The 16,577-nt window shown below is 49.6% G+C and overlaps 1 protein-coding gene across 1 annotated transcript in view; it reads right to left on the bottom strand.

Moving 5' to 3' along the window:
- MYO15A (myosin XVA) overlaps positions 1 to 15,382 on the bottom strand; it is a 94,991-nt gene extending 79,609 nt beyond the window's left edge. The window contains exons 1-10 of the mRNA XM_063143496.1: positions 14,789 to 15,382; positions 13,131 to 14,725; positions 11,300 to 12,350; positions 9,312 to 9,382; positions 5,502 to 5,565; positions 3,848 to 3,957; positions 3,257 to 3,331; positions 3,007 to 3,097; positions 2,777 to 2,782; positions 1,280 to 1,383 (exon numbers count right to left, since the gene is read on the bottom strand). Coding sequence (XP_062999566.1) covers positions 1,280 to 1,383; positions 2,777 to 2,782; positions 3,007 to 3,097; positions 3,257 to 3,331; positions 3,848 to 3,957; positions 5,502 to 5,565; positions 9,312 to 9,382; positions 11,300 to 12,350; positions 13,131 to 14,725; positions 14,789 to 15,382 — 3,761 coding nt within the window. The remainder of the gene's footprint in view (positions 1 to 1,279; positions 1,384 to 2,776; positions 2,783 to 3,006; positions 3,098 to 3,256; positions 3,332 to 3,847; positions 3,958 to 5,501; positions 5,566 to 9,311; positions 9,383 to 11,299; positions 12,351 to 13,130; positions 14,726 to 14,788) is intronic.
- Positions 15,383 to 16,577: the final 1,195 nt, after the last annotated feature.

Genomic DNA, 16,577 nt, shown 5'->3' with positions numbered 1-16,577 from the left:
GAACAGAAACCTCCTGAGATTCCAATGACCTTCCAAAACTGCACCACGAATTAGCACAAAGACAGAGTAAAGGATTTTTGCAGGGCAGGGAGGGGCGGGGAAGTGTATCTGTGGAATTAGTAATTTTTATCAACCTTCCTCAACCTGGTGCCCTCCAGATATCTTAGAATACAACTCCCACCACCCCAGCCAGTATGGCCGTTGCAACCAGGCTGAGGAAGGCTGATTTAATAATATAGATCCAGCCTCCCAAAACACAACAGCACAAAACCAGCATTACAGACGTAAACATAAACAGCACAACTGTACGCATGCTGACACCGAAGGGAGCCCCACCGTGCCCAATGGGGCTTACTCCTTGGTAAGTGTGATCAGGATTGCACCCAAAAGGTCATCAGATTCAGTGCCTCTTCTGCCACTGAGCTACGTAAGCCCTTCTCTGCCTCAGACAGAGTCAGATCTTTGGCCCATCTTGCCCAGTATTGTCGACACTGACCGGCAGCAACAGCTCTCAAGGTTTCAGGCAGGATGCTTTCCTCGCCCTACATGGAGACCTTCAGCATGCTGACTATTTGCTCTGCCATTGAGAAGGGCCTCCGAAGAGGGCCTTCAGGTTCAAGTAGGTTTGGGGGTGGGGGCTTAAGACATGCATGCTGAAGGATAAGGGACAAAAGATAAGGATCAGGTGAATTCCTGCATTTTATCTCACTTGGCCTCTTTTATTGTCCAAGCTATTTAATTTCCTTAGATTCAGAGCCTCTAGGAAACCAAGGGGGAGGAAAGGGACTGGGGTCAGATACGGCCACAAAGTGGCCCAGATCTTCTCGACCCTTTGTCTGGAAACAAAGGCCCTAGGAGGAGAGACTGAAAGGACTGGGCATGTTTAGCCTGGAGAAGAGAAGACTGAGGAGAGACATGACAGCACTCTTCAAGGACTTGAAAGGCTGTCACACCGAGGAGGGCCAGGATCTCTTCTCGATCTTCCCAGAGTGCAGGGCACGGAATAATGGGCTCAAGTTAAAGGAAGCCAGATTCCAGCTGGACATCAGGAAAAACTTCCTGACAGTTAGAACGGTATGACAGTGGAACTAGGGAGGTCATGGGCTCTCCCACACTGGAAGCCTTCTAGAGACAGCTGGACTGCTATCCGTCAGAGATGCTTTAGGGTGGATTCCTGCATTGACCAGGGGGCTGGACTCGATAGCCTTATAGGCCCCTTCCAACTCTACTATTCTATGATTCTAAAACAACAGAAAGACACAGGTGTGTGTTTACTTACTCCTCCAGAAAGATTTCCACAAATTTCCCAAACCTGCTGGAGTTGTCGTTCCGCACAGTCTTGGCATTTCCGAAGGATTCCAGCAGAGGAGTCGCTTCAAGAATCTGACGCGAGCAGATCAAGTGAAATACAAAAGCAGACAGAAACACATGGCCATGCACCAATGAGGGTGGGGATTTAAAACACACACACACCCCACACGGCCTCCAGGCACCACAGTGATCAGGAGCAGGATGGAAATGGCCTTCCAGTTAGCGGGCAAATCAACCCACTGGAGAGACCAGCCTTCGAATGTGTGTCTGATCGCACCAGAGGACGACTGCTTGCTCTGTCAAGTCATGGGGCAGTTCTCCGTGACAAACGTCATCCTGGATTTATGCCACTTTTGATGTCATGTGGCTTGCAGAAGCACGCGTGCACACATGCACACACACACACATATTTACATAGCCAAAAATCAAGTCTGAAAAAGGGACAGGAGGAGAACCCAGAGACTAGAGAATGAGAGGCTGAAAGCCATATTGTCCAGATGCTCTATAAAAAAAATCAGTGAACGGCAGATGGTGATTCTGGAGAAAAGGTTTAGTGTGGAAGGAACTTAAATAGGTGAGTGACAACCAGTGCCACCTCTAAGGTAGGTTAGATCATCACTCACAGGCTCACCTGGGTACATCTGAGCCGTGCCAAGAGGGCTTCCGTCAAGGCTGCAGAGCTGCACAAATTTCGCAGCAAAAGGATCAAAGCATCTGCTGCCGAGTTGCAGCTGCAGAGCTTATGAGGAAGCACAGGGTGGACGGCACAGAGGTGGCGCACAGGCAACGTGCACAGGACTCACCCCCACGTGGTGGCTCAACCCCTGAGCCACAGGTCACTGGGTGGGCTTTTATGTCGGCCTTCCTGCACTCTGCAGGAGGACACATCAGTCGTCCAGGTGCATCCCCATGGGTTCAAGACAGCCTTCCCCAACCTGGTGCTCTCCAGCTGCGTTGGACTGCAGAAGCCCACCGTTGGCTGGGAATGGTGGAGAGCTGCTGTCCAACACATCTGGAGGGCACCAGGTTGGGGAAGGCTGGGCCAAGTCAAGTAGGAGAGTAAGACGGATGGAACCGGTCTTGCAGCCGACTTTCAACGCTATGTCTGGAGGTGTCCAATGGAAGAAAAGGTGGGGTCCTCTCCTTGGGACCCCCCTTTGTGCTCTTCCAGTTGTGCACTCCTGGACCCAAAGAGGAACGCCCATGACCACCCTTCTGACCTATCTTGAGCAGCAATTGATCCTTGATTCTCAGTGATCCAAATATGGGGGAATTTGTTCTGGGGGTCTCTAACCCAACCACAAAGGGATGGGGAGGGTGGAGCTGCTCAGGAGTAAGCCCTGATTGGTCCAAGACAAGTAGGAGACTAGTGTCAATGGACCAATCCACGTGATGTCCCGCCCACGTCTGGTTCCACGCCATTAAATCAAGCCCAACGCCGGCACTGCACACATCTGCTCCATACCTCGATCTATGGAAGCCCACAAGGGAAGCAGAGCGACACAACAGCCCAGGGAAGGAGACGACACCAGAGGTTGGGAAGCAATGTGCAATAGTTCAGGGATTAAAAAAGGCTCAGGAAGTCTCAGCCACTTAGCCCACCCCTCGTAGCTCTCCATCAAAGGGATCGGATCCGTGCCTTAAGTCAGCCCAGATCTTTAACCGGGTCGGCTGCCTTCAGCGGCGCCGTTGTACCTGCTGTGTCGCAGAATGTTTCTTGTTGATCGCTGCCAGGTATCGTAGGATCAGCTTGGTAGCTTCCGTTTTGCCGGAGCCGCTTTCGCCACTAGGAGCAACCAAAGGGGCAGCGTTTTAGGAGAACGAGAAAACTCATCCCTTCTCTGAAGCAACTCGACGAGGCGAGGCTCCCGACGTAGGCCAGGGCAGGTTTAGCCGTCGTGGTTAGAGCACGCAGCCCTTGTGAGCGTCGCAGCTGCAAACTCACCTGATAATAATACACTGATTGAGTTTGGCATCTCTCAGCTTGCTGTAGGCAATATTTGTGATTGCGAACAAATGCCTGCAAAGAAAAGGAAAAAGAGGATTGTAAAAAGTGGATTCAAACGGAGTTAGATGAAACGTACATCACCCTCACGGTCAAGGAGAGGCGTGAGTCCGGCTAACATTCCAGCAAGCTTGAAATGACAGAAGGAACCAAAGTGTTCTGGGAGTGGGGGCAAGCATTTCTGGGGGACAGCCAAACAGCAAATTGGGATATGGGAAACACCTGTATCAAACTGGCCTTTATTTTCCTTTCCACCCATGAGAAGGGCCCTAAACACTAGTCCCTGCCCTATTGAGCTACATGGACCAGTGGTCTTATGAAGGCAGCTTTGTGAGTTGTTCAGCCATCCCTTGGCAGCTGAGATTTCAGGAAGCAGACGCATTTTCAAGAATATCTTTGCAAACATGAGGACTGGGAACATATTCTTTTTTTTAAAAAAAATTGAAAGGTAAGATTTGCTTTATTTCTCTGGAATGGAGGGATACTCCGGCTCTCGCCTTCAGATCCGGCCTGTAAGTAGCAGAAACTTACGGTGGGTTCTCCCCCAATGCTTTTCCTTCGTACTGCAGCACGTGGTCCGTCCCGTAGATGTTGTACATTTTGTAAGGGTTCACAGACACTAAGATGCTGCCTATGTAGGTCTGGAATAGAGAAGGAAGTTCAGAGAAAGGAAATAAGCTCTGAAGTCTGGACCTTCACACCTCAGACACAGAGCTCAGTTCAGACAACACATTTCTTAACAGTGGTTTTAGAACTCCATGGCGGAGTTGTTGCTCCTCCATTGAGAAATGTGCTGTTTGGTGGGAAAACTCCACATAGAATATCCACGCTGTACAGAGGAGAGTTCCTGCTCAATCGTTGTGTTGTGAGCTCCATGAAGTTTTCTGTTGCGTTGACTTTGCCCACTGGCTACAGAGTTCCCTGGCAAGAACAGTGAAAGGAGTGAGTGCCCCTCTAGGAGAGCAGCCTGGATTGTTCCCCCCCCCCAGCAATGTCTGATGGGATACCCTCGGGAGGACCGGGGGAGGAGAGAGGGGGAGGAACTGTCAAACATCACGATGGATTTTACTCAACTCCATGGTAGCCCACATTCACACAATGGCAGAGTTAGAACAAGTTGTGTGTGTGGAAGAACCCCCTAAAAACTCAACCATTGAGTGGAGTTTCCACACTGCGTTGACTAACGCGTTGTCTGAACTGAGCCACAGTCAAGTTAAGTGGATCTCTCCCCAACAGCAGAGTTACTCGTGGGTAGGCACCCCTGGTTACTGCATGTTGTGGAAGAATCGGGTGCTTACTCACGGGTAAGTTCCATGTTTTACCTACGCAACCTGCAAAAAGCAAGACGAGAATGTACTGGAGCAAAGAATGATAGACTAGTTTCTCTTCGTACCAAACACTGTCTTCCCCTACCCATATCTTATTTATGTATGGATTTGTTAGTCAATAAATAAATAAAACAAAGGAATAGAATCATAGAATCATAGAATAGTACAGTTGGAAGGGGCCTATAAGGCCATCGAGTCCAACCCCCTGCTCAATGCAGGAATCCACCCTAAAGCATCCCTGACAGATGGTTGTCCAGCTGCCTCTTGAAGGCCTCTAGCGTGGGAGAGCCCACCACCTCCCGAGGTAACTGGTTCCATTGTCGTACTGCTCTAACAGTCAGGAAGTTTTTCCTGATGTCCAGCTGGAATCTGGCTTCCTTTAACTTGAGCCCGTTATTCTGTGTCCTGCACTCTGGGAGGATCGAGAAGAGATCCTGGCCCTCCTCTGTGTGACAACCTTTCAAGTATTTGAGGAGTGCTCTCATGTCTCCCCTCTATCTTCTCTTCTCCAGGCTAAACATGCCCAGTTCTTTCAGACTCTCTTCATAGGGCTTTGTTTCCAGACCCGACTGTTTCATTTTTATTCCACCTTCCTTTAAGGGGTGTGAAGTGACGTTCATGGTTTTTCCCATCCACCACCCCAGTTCTGTCATCACAACAACCCTGTGAGGAGGGTGAAGGCTGGCTCAAGGTCACCCAAGCGAACTTAGCGGCTGAGTGGGGATTTGAACCCAGGGTCAAACCTGACGCTACGTCCCCAACACAATGCGCTGGCTGCTTCTCTAGCAGAACAGTTGTTGATAAGCACTGGAAGTAAACAAACGAAAAAAGCGAAATCGCTGCAGCCTGAAACTTACATAAATTAGTCCCTGGTCAAATCTCCTTCTGATGTTGCGAAGAACGACGCTTTCGTGGAGGTCCCTGCAGAGAGGAAGGAGAAAATGGAGACCTGGCAGCAGTTTTTTTAAAAAAATGAAGTCTATGCCGTGAACCAGCTTTCGCCAACTTGTGGCCCATTAGATGGGGTGGACGGAACTTCCCACAATTCCATTGGTCATACTGGCTGGGAATAATGGGGATTGTAGTCCAACCCAACAGGAGGGCACCGGGCTGGGAGATGGCTGCCGAAACCCAATAACTCGTTGGTGGGTGATGGAAGGACAAATGAATTTAATTGACTTCCGCTGTCAAGTCCTTCAGAGTGCAGCACGGGGCCCATGTTCCCCCCTGTCCCTAGGACTACCAGCCTCTTTTTGTAAAGACGGGATGCCTTATTTACGCTGGCTGACTATTCCTAAATACAGGAGAGCATTTTCATTAGCCAGACTCAATGTCCTTCCCTCCAAACTTCTGGAGGGCAGATTTAATAAAATTCCAGTGCCCAATAGACGCTGCCCCTGTAACAATAGTGAAGTGGAAACTGTATCTCATGTTTTAGTGTTTTGTAGATTTTATCTAGGGGCTAGAAACGATCTTCTGAACCCTATTTTACAATCTTATCCTGGTCACCCAACTGAATTCCTTAACATGTCTTTTACTTTGTAATATAGACAAATCAATCACTGAGCAAGTGGCCAAGTTTTTGAACCTGGCCATTTCTTTTAGATCTTCTATGATCGCTTGATTTGTAATAGTTAATGGTATGTTCAGTTTGCTTGTATGTAAAATTTTAATTTGCTGGAATGGTCTATTGACTGCAATAAACTGTTGTATATGACTTCCGCTGCTTGTACAATATCAGAAACATATGGGAAACGTTTCTCCAAAGGTGGACGCGAAGGCCTGGATTCTCCACCAACGACGACAGGTCATCTAGCTGGATTTCAACCTCAGTCGTGAGCTCTGATCTTCCAAACACAAGGCCACGCTCTTAAACCCAAAGGAAGACGGCACGGAAGGCACCGTCTCATTTGCGGCAGGCAGCATGTGGATAGGAAGAGATTCCCTCCGCCTCCCGTAATACTGGATGTAGTGATGGCGACCAATTTGGATGGCTCTAAAAGGGGGTTCGGCATATTCATGGAAGAGAAGGCCATCAATGAATGGCTACTAGTCTTGCTGGCCATATACTACCTCTAGTATATTGCCTCTGCACACCAGTTGCTGGGGAACATGGGTGGGAGGGTGCTGTTACTACGGCGTCCATGTGAAAAGGAGGACAGGACTCCTATATCTTTAACAGTTGTATCGAAAGGGGAATTTCAGCAGGTGTCATTTGATTTTTTTCTTTGTTTTTTAATTTTATTTAAATTTTAACATTGTATAACAGACATCAAATTAATCTTACACATAAACAAAAATAATAATAACAGTAAATTATATTAACAATAATGATAATAATAAGTGCACCCCACCCCCGGGACCATTATTCTATTTTCCAAAATTGTAATGACTCTTGTGAAGGTGTACATCCCTCCCCCTTTATTAAAACAAACTCTACAAATAATCTCTGCATCTCTTCAAAATCATTTCGATTCAATGATCCTCTTTTAACTTTAATGCAACATGTTAACTTATCATTAATAGCAATATCCCATACTTCCTTGTACCATTCTTCTTCTTAATCACCCACATGTTTATTTTTAACGGTTTTTAATGCTTTATGTATGTATGTTCTGCGTTTTAGAATTTTAAATTTTGTATACTCGTTTTTATCTCAATTTTAGAATTTCTGTAAACTGCCCAGAGAGCTCTAGCTATGGGGGTGGTATACAAATGTAATAAATATAAATAATTTGATAATCACCTTGACTCTTCCATTTTTGAAATATCAATAATAATAATAATAACAATAATAATATATTTATTTATTTCTTACCCGCCTCTCCCTTTGGATCGAGGCGGGGAACAACATTAGAACAGGAATCAATACTTCTTAAAAATTCTTGATTTTACATTGATCTGGATAGGCCTGCCGGGAAAGGCTAGTCTTTAAAGCTGCCTTAAAATCACACAGAGAGTTAATGTTACGAATCTCCTCCGGCAGGCCGTTCCACAATCTGGGGGCGACAGAAGAAAAGGTCCTCTGGGAAACTGATGTCAGCCTAGTTTCAGCTGACTGAAGTAAGTTCACCCCAGAGGACCTGAGTGTGTGGGGCGGACTATATGGGAGAAGGCGATCCCGCAAGTAACCTGGACCCAAACCATTTAGGGCTTTAAAGGTAATGACCAACACTTTGAACTTTGCCTGGAAACTAACTGGCAGCCAGTGGAGTGATTTTACTGTTGGGGTAATACACTCAACTCCGGTACATATTATAATATGTAACATATTATATACATATTATAACATGTACCCGTGACCAACCTGGCTGCCATATTTTGAACTAGTTGAATCTCGCTGCTGTCAGTAAATTTGTTATAAGGTCTTTAATAGCTTGCGTACAGTTAACCTTATCATAAATTGACATAGTCTCCTCTGTATGCGTGCCACACCTGGTGAAATTCCCTCCTCATCACAACAGTTAAAGCTGCAGGAGGAAAGGAAAGGAAAGGAATCTCTCATGCAAGCACTGAGTCATTACTGACTCTTGGAGGGACACCAGCTTTCACTGACGTTTTCTTGGCAGGCCTTATAGCGGGGTGGTTTGCCGTTGCCTTCCCCAGCCGTTACTACTTTTACTCCAGCTAACTGGGTACTCATTTTACTGACCTCGGGAGGATGGAAGGCTGAGTCGACCTGAGCCGGCTGCCTGAAACCAGCTTCCGCTGGGATCGAACTCAGGCCGTGGGGAGAGTTTCAGCTGCAGAAACTGCTGCTTTACCGCTCTGCGCCACACGAGGCTTCTCAAAGCTGCAGGAACCCTGCCTTATTAACCGGATACAAAAATGGGCAGGGCTCCTGCAGCTTTAGCTGTTGTGATGAAGAGGGAGTTTTGCCAGGTGCTGCACGCATACAAATGACACCTGCTGAAATTCCCTTTTCTATGCAACTGTTGAAGATACAGGAGCCCAGTCCTCTTTTTCATAGGGTCACCCTAGCTGTTATATTCAAGTCCTACTTGTGGGTTTCCTGGTCAGCCACTGTGTGAACACAGTGCTGGACTAGACACCCTTGGGTCTGATCCAGAAGGGCTCTTCTTATGTCCATAATCCAGACTACTTCCAATTATTATTACTTACAAAGAAGTTTAAGAAATTAAATAAAATTAGAGAGGACATGGTGCCTAGCAGATGCTAAGAGAAGTATCTGTGGACACACTGCCCCTGGATACCGTGTTGGGGACCCCCAGATATACATCTTTCACAATAGATGGCCAGAATTTGGTGATGTTGGTGAATTCCAGATGAATTTGGCAAAGCCAAGAGTGGCAGAGTATTTCTCCGCTTTTCAATCATACACGTGAGAATTCTGGCAATTGCATTTAATAGCTGCCCACTGACATTCAACGTATCCCTCTGAGCAACCATCCCCAACCTGGTGTCCTCCGGATGCGTTGTGTTGAAACATCCATAATCCCTAGCCAGCGCGGAATGGCCATGGTGGCCTGGGAATGATGGGTGTTGTAGTCCCACATACCTGGATGGCACCAGGTTACCAAAGGTTGTCTTTGAGGTTCTAGCCATTCACATACTTAATCTGGGATTGTCCACATTTGCAGGTGGACGTTGGGCGTCAACAAATTTCTGGCCCTCATGACGAATCACCCCATACAATTGCCACTTACTCCAGCTGGGTCATGTCTTCCACGCCTTTATCTCCTTGGCTCATGGATTGCAAGTTCTGGACGGACTGCATCTATAAATTTGAAGAATAAGACAAGAAGATCAGCACATGCTCAGAGGTATGTTTCTGAACATCAGGGCTTTTTATGACAAAGGATGCTAACAACATATGCTTGACCCACAGTAACATGTGGAGTAATTTTGTATTTATTTATTAGTTATTTATATCCCGCTTGTAATGTCAGTTCTCAAACTGGCTTATAATAATAAAATAGCACATCAGCTGAATTCAACCATAATGATAAGACAGGAATCCTGGTTTAATAAACCACGATATGAATGAGCTACATGCTAGTGCATGCAACCCATTTGTCCCCCCCTTCATGCCAGCAGGTAAATAAACCAGGAAAGGATTGTTTGTGTCTTGCTCGATCCCAGGATTATGCATTTTTGCACCCAAATAAGATAGGATTCATAAGTCAACAACAAACCCTAATTTAAAGTCAGCATATGACCTTGACATGTTCAGGCACAATAAACCACCAACTAACCACATTAGTTTTGTATTTGTAGGATTTGTTTGAATCATGGGGCCACACTGAGCAGGAGGCTGGACTAGATGACCTCTAAGGACCCTCCTAACTCTACAATGTAGCCTTCCCCAAACTGTTGCCCTCCAGGTGCTTTGGACTACAACTCCCAGGATTCTTGATCATTGGCCATGCTGACTGCGGCTGATAGGAGTTGGAAGTCCCAAAAGTTTGGAAGGTACCAGGTTGGGAAAGGTGGCTATAACGCTATGATTCTATGAATGCTGGATTATGTGAGCCGCCCACCTACAGCAGCCCAGCCTGGACCCAGGTGGAAACACCCAGCCGTCTTTGTTTGATTCAGTGGAGGCTGGGGGCGCCGATTTCGGTGGGGCTGTGCATTCATTCTAGGTTCCATTCAGAAACAGGCAGGACTCTAAAGGACCTCTCCAAGGTGCTGAACCCATTTTGTGGATAGGGTTCAGCACTTTGGATAGCACCTTTCAACTTCTTCCCAATTCTGACTGAAATCCAGAATGGGTTCACAGCCCCATTGAAACTGGACCCCCCCCCCCAGACTCCACTGGGTTGTTTACATTTTTATCCCACCCTTCCTCCAAGATGCGTGGGGAGGCATGGATCATTCTCCTCCCCACCCCATTCACAACCAGCCCGTCAGTTTCGCTAGGATGAGAGGGAGCAACTAGCCCACGGTCGCCCAGTAAGCTCCAGAGCAGAAAGGGGGATTTGAACTCAGGCCTGCCAAATCCAACACTTCCACCATTACACCACCCCGGCTATCTTCCTACACATCCTCGTTCCTTCTACCTTGGAGAGCCTTGTGGATCCATGCGTGGTAGCGCCCTGCCGTCAGTTTGAGTCGAAAGGCACCGGCAGAACGGTAAGCAAATACTCATCAAAAGATAAGCGCTTCACATACCAGGCTGGGCTTGGAACGCCGCTCTGCTCAAGGCCGCGGGAGTCAGCTTCTCTCTAATTAATACTCTCCTCCTGTTCCAAGCCAGCTCCATGTCAGAGATCAGGTCCCTAAATTTACATACAGCTCTTTCGTTATGGCGGGTTGCAGGGGCCTCTCACAAACACGCCACGTTTCTTTTCTTTATTCAGAGTAGGCATCAGTTACGGCTATGATTAAAGGAGAAGAGGCTGGAACTAGCGGTAGAGCACCTACTTTGGAAGCAGAAGGCCTCGGGTTCGATCCCCAGCGTCTCCAAGTAGGGCAGGAAAGACTCCTGCCGGAAACCCTGGGGAGCCACGGCTGCCAGTCAGCATCAGTAATACTGAGCTAGACAGGCCAACGTGGCTGGTCTAGTGGATGAATATGATCCGGTTGTAGGGAACCTCTTTGAAAGCAGATCCAAGTGGTTCCTCCTCCTGCCTAATTGGATCCCAGACTGCCCCTCCCCCATCATCAAATTGACCGGGACTCCTTCAATTACCTTACTCTGCCAATTCTTGTTCGCTCCACCATATTCCTTGTTGCGCGCCGACGATCCACGTGTCAGGTACCAGAACACGCTGCTTTCTCCACCTCGGCGAGACGGCCGTTGGTTAAAACTCTCTGCAGGAGGGCTCTGGTAGAGCTTCTCCGAGCCCCATTCATTTGGCATTTCGTGGACGCTGACCGTGTGGTAGTCGGACCAGGGGTCCTTTTGCATACGGGATCTTCTCCTGAAAGAAGAGCCCATCCGTTGGATCTGGGGCATCACAACCGCGTATCTGCCCATACCGTCTTCCATGTCCGGTTCTAGCATCTCAGCTGGCAAACGGGGAGAGCCTGGTCTTCTCGGTCTGTTGTATTGATCGTGAAAGGGCGAGGAACCCGCGAAGGAGGGGTTCCCTCGTCCCATGGCATGGGGCCCTTGGAACGAAACTGCTCTTTGGGACATGGGGCTCAGATTGGGTCTTCCCAAGTGGCCAGGCAAGCCGCCAGAAACGGCGTAGGACAAATTCCCGCCCGGGACTTTATGCCCCATTTTCGGACTGGGTGACCGAGTGTAGGCTGCCTCTCCCATTTGCTTCAGCGACGGAGCAGCGGAAGGAAAGTCCTGCGGGAAGTGGCGCCTGGAAAAGCCTGGCGAAGGTCCGGGTGCCTGACCAAACTGTGCCCGGTATGGATTCTCATCTTCCAGGTGACCCAACGTTTCCGCAAGAGTCCGCCTGGTGGAGGAAGCAGCCTGTGCCATCCCAGCCAGAGGCTGACCGATGCGCTGGAGGAAGGCCTTCCGGGCGCTAGGAGTGGGACTTGGAGGCTGGTTCAAACTTGAAATGCTTCTCAGACTTCCGGCAGCTCCCATCTTGGCTGAGGGATTCCAGGGTGCTGGCATTCTGCTTTCAGGCGCGTAATCCCACTGCTGCTGTTGCATCCACCGTGCTTCTGTCGATCCATTGGCATCCATGAGAGGCTGGGCGTGAGGAGACAGGTCTGCCGGCGACTCTCTGATAGTGACCCTACGGCTTCCTTGCCGGGGGTACAGGTGAGGGCTGTTCCTGGCAGATAAAACAGGGGACTGGTGGCCAAACTGCCGCATAAACTGCTCTCTCATTAACGGTTTCACAGCTTTGGTTGGCGGCTCTGGCTGCCTGTTCCATGCCTGGGGAAGCCGCCCGTGAGCTTCCGCAGCTGAACGACCCATTCTCCTTGACAGCTGCATGGGATCTGGGATCGGAGGTGGTCCAAAATGCCTGAGGGACGGTTGACGGGACGGAGGGGCTTCCCGATGGCTAGTGGTGGGGTTATGGAACCCCGTTGAGACAAATCTTCCAGAAGTTGTATTGGGAGTAGAATCCCAGAACTCTTCTGTGTCGTATTGAGGGGGCACATGAAATAACGAACGGCTGAAAGGGACATCCGTTCTTAGGCTATTGACTGATCCTAAACTAGAGGATGACAGATTGCTCCGGCTTGCAAATGGATTATGTGCTGTTGGCCGAGGTGAAGAAGGTGGCCGGGAAGAGGCATCTTCTGATGCGTTTCCCGTGGTGGCTGGCCTTTGCCCCCATGACGGAACAGGGTTTTCTTTGGCGGTTGGTGAAACTATTCTCTTGAAAGGTGGATGAGCCCCAGGAGAAAATGGGTTCCTTCCCTTGACAGAAGGGCTTTCATGCCCGATGGTGGACCACCCTTGTGAGGACATATGGCCACCGGGCGAGTGGTGGAAGGAATCATTTGCCTCGGGCAAGTGAAAGTCTGTCTGGGGCCTGTTCGAGCCGAATGATCTTAGAGAAGACGGTGAGTTGTGTCTTTGGGCAAGCTGAGGCGAAGAATACCTTTGGATGTTGTCGTGGTTCAGGGCTGGTTGGCTGGGTTTCCTCCCAGGCAGGCCGAGGCCTTGCTGTGGCGTTTTGTAGGAAGACGACCCTATAAACGGAAGCGTGTTGAGCAGCTCTTCCTGAAGAGCATCTCGTAGTTTCGCCGCGGGATGGGAAGGAGGGAGAGCGATATTGCGCTTCCCCGAAGCCCCGAACTGCCTCGTGGATTTCGGAGAAGAGGCGAAAGCCGCCATTTCAAAGCGCCGTGTTGCTTGCTGAGGAGAAGGTGGCCCCATAGGCCTGCGTCCTCCAAATGGTGAAGACGGGGCTGTCCTAGTCGGGGAGGGTGTGGGGGGTCTGCTCATTGTCCCGCCGCCACGATGCTTTAGTATGGGTTTGGGCTGGGAGAGGGACTTTTGCAGGAACTGCCCCAGAGGGCTTCCACATTCTCTTGGGGAGAAGCCGGCCTTACTTGGAGCCGGGCCAGGACCAAGATTCCTTCTCCTTGGGTTTGGGGAGCGAGGGTTTTGAAGCCTGGTAATAAAACCAGGCAACAGTTTTGAGAAGGTCCCTCGCGGCCTGGGAGGATCCTGATGCTGTCTACCCAACTGGGCAAAAGGAGAAGTTAAGGCCTCAGGTTCCAATTCCTCCTCCTCCTCCTCCTCCTCCACCGGATCAAAACAGGCCAGCGAAATGTGTGGCGAAGGAGGAAGAGAGACGTCAATCTTGTCTACGCCAAAGAGCTTCACCTGGGGCCTCGGAAAAAGCCGGAACTTCCTGTTTACTGACAGCTGGGAAGGCAAATTTCCCCCCATCCCTTGCTGTTCCCAAAAGGGAGAATGCGATAAAGCAAAAGGGTAGCCTGCCTCCTCCTCCTCCGCTCTTTCGGCCTCGTCCATCTCCGCAATGTCATCCAACGGATAGGCGTACGGGTTGTACGCTGACTGCGTCTGAGGCGGCCATTCCTGCTCGCTGTAGCTGACTTCGTGCTGAGCGTAGGCTTCGTCTTCGGCCGGATACACCATCCCTTCTTCTCCTGCGTAATGGAGCCCGGGCGGCCCCACGGGCTCTTCGTAACCGCTTTGGAAGTCATCGTAAGGTTGGTAGGGTGAGTAAGAGGTGGAGAGGTCATAATCTTGATCATCGTAGTTGTGGTCATCGTACTGGTCTTGCTCATAGTAGTCCACCGGTTCTTCTCCCAGCCCATATTCTTCATCCACGGGGTTTCTGCCATAGTTCTCATCATCGTAGTTAGAACAGCCATACTGGGAAGAGGTCTGCGGGTCGTAGTAACTGTCCTCTTGGTAGTCATCGTAGCAATCTGGCAGTGCGGCAGAATCCAAGTTGTCCCAGTAGCCAAATTCGTCCTGGGTTTGGCCATAGAGTGTGTTGTTCCCAGGGACCCTTCTCATATTAGCTCGGTGCCTCAGCACCTCGTCCCCCGAAGGGAAGGGCAGCTTCTTGGCCCCAATCCTGGAGAGCCAGGATTCATCGGTCACCCTTTCACTGTAGGCATACCTGTTACGTTTGGACAGGAATCTTCGGGTCAGCCAACCGGTGGTGGCAGCAACTTTGCTGACGATTTGGGCCCGGGGCTTGAAGTTCTCATTCGGCTTCTTTCTCTGGAACAGATTACCAAAGAACCCTCCTCCTCCTTTGCTCTTGGTGTCTGCTGCTTTCCCACCACCCAGTCGTATCAGCATGAACGCCGGCTTCTTCGCGCCTGCTGCCGCCTCTTTCTTCTTCTTCCTCTTCCCGAGCCCCTTGAAGCGCATCATGATGTTGGAGGTGGACTTGAGGACCCCCTGGTTCTTCTTCTTCTTCTTCTTCTTCTTGGTGCTCTGCGTCTTCAGGCCCCAGAAGAAGCGGGACATGTTTTTGAACTGGCTCTTCTTGGGAGTCTTCTTCTGGCCCACCCCTTTGAAGCCCATGAAGAGCTTGGACGTGCTCTTCAAGCTCCGCTTCTTCTTGGGCGGGGCCGCCTCCTTCTTGGCCATGGCCATGGCCTTGGTGGCCCCTTTCAGCTGGGCTTTGCCCCCTTTCTTCTTCTTGGCATCATCTGCTGCGCCTTTCTTGCCGGCTTTGGCTGCCCCTTTCTTGTCCTTCCCTTTCTTCTGCTTCGGGTCTTCTTCACTCTCTTCCTCCACCAACTCGCTGCCCATCTCGCTTTTGGTGAGGTCGGCATCGGACGCATCCTCAGACTCGCTGACGGCCTCCTTCTTGCCCTTGCCCTTCCCGCCTTTGCCCTCATCTTTCCCTTTCTTAACCATTTTCTTGGTGGTGGAGGAATCTCATTCTCTGCTTTGCCTGGGCCACTTTGCCACGGAGCTCGCCCTCAGGCAGAGATTGACAAGAGGGTCCATGAGGAGGGAGAACCCGTCCTCAAAAGAAGCAATGCAGCCAACTTCAACGTCTTCGTAGCAGAACTGGAAACATATTTCCCCACTCAACTGGTACCCATGTTCAGAACTACATAGAGAGAACCACCGTCTTCGTGTGATTTACCTTTTGAACGGATTGGGAGGGCTTCTGCAGGTATCCATACGTCTCCACTTTGCTTCAGTTGGTGTGTCGTTAATGCAGGAACTGTCCACGGCAGGCATTACTTCTGAGACTCATCCTCTGGAACTGTCTCCTCTTCCCGTCAGGTTTCCGAAACATTCTGCCGGCTGGCCGTTTTTCCATTCCTCTCCTCCGGCGTGTTTTCCTCAGGGTGCCGAGAGTTAAGAAGTCAAGGTATAGTCACTGACTGTGAGGCTGAAGTGTAACCATATCTCCTGGGCTCACATCCATATGAATAATGTAAGTGAGCTGCTCCGTCTCCACACGGGGACTTTTCCAAAGGAGACGACAAGCTTTAACGGAAGCCAGAGGAAGAAAACTCAAGAAACTGCGGCCCCTCCAACTCCTGATATTTTTATTTCGGCAGACCCATCAAAGTCCAGCCAAATTGCTGCTGTTCCAAAAGGCCTCATCTACAGCGGACACTGTCCCATCACCCCAAAAAGGGACAAAAGTGGGTGCATCACCGCATAAAATTTGCATATGCTGATTTATATGGATGGATGCAAATTTTAGGGGGAAAATACCATCATTTAAATGGAAATAGAATAGTAATATTAATAATATAAGCCCCATTCAGATTCTGGAAAGTGCAGTCATATTTGGTTAGGGCTGAGCAGAAAGTAGATCTCCAAGTGTCTTAGCTTTCAACTCCCAGCATTCCCGAGAATTCCTCATGCTGGCAGTGGCTTCTGGGAGTTGAAGTCCAAAACGTCTGGAGATCTACCTTCTGCCCACCTCTGTGCTAAGGAAGGGCAAATTATACAGCACCGGTCCCTTTTGGTTCTCTTCAAAAGCACACAGCCGCGTGCAAACACCCATTGTTTTCGCCTTCACAGCATAACATGATTGTTTCACAGGAGGAAGCCTCCTGCCAGCTGACATCTTATCTCCTTCTCAGGG

The sequence above is a fragment of the Elgaria multicarinata genome, chromosome 17 (assembly GCF_023053635.1).
Source record: "Elgaria multicarinata webbii isolate HBS135686 ecotype San Diego chromosome 17, rElgMul1.1.pri, whole genome shotgun sequence".
Lineage (NCBI taxonomy): Eukaryota > Metazoa > Chordata > Lepidosauria > Squamata > Anguidae > Elgaria > Elgaria multicarinata.
Note: the sequence above shows the minus strand (reverse complement) of the source record. Positions and strands in the feature narration are given on the sequence as shown.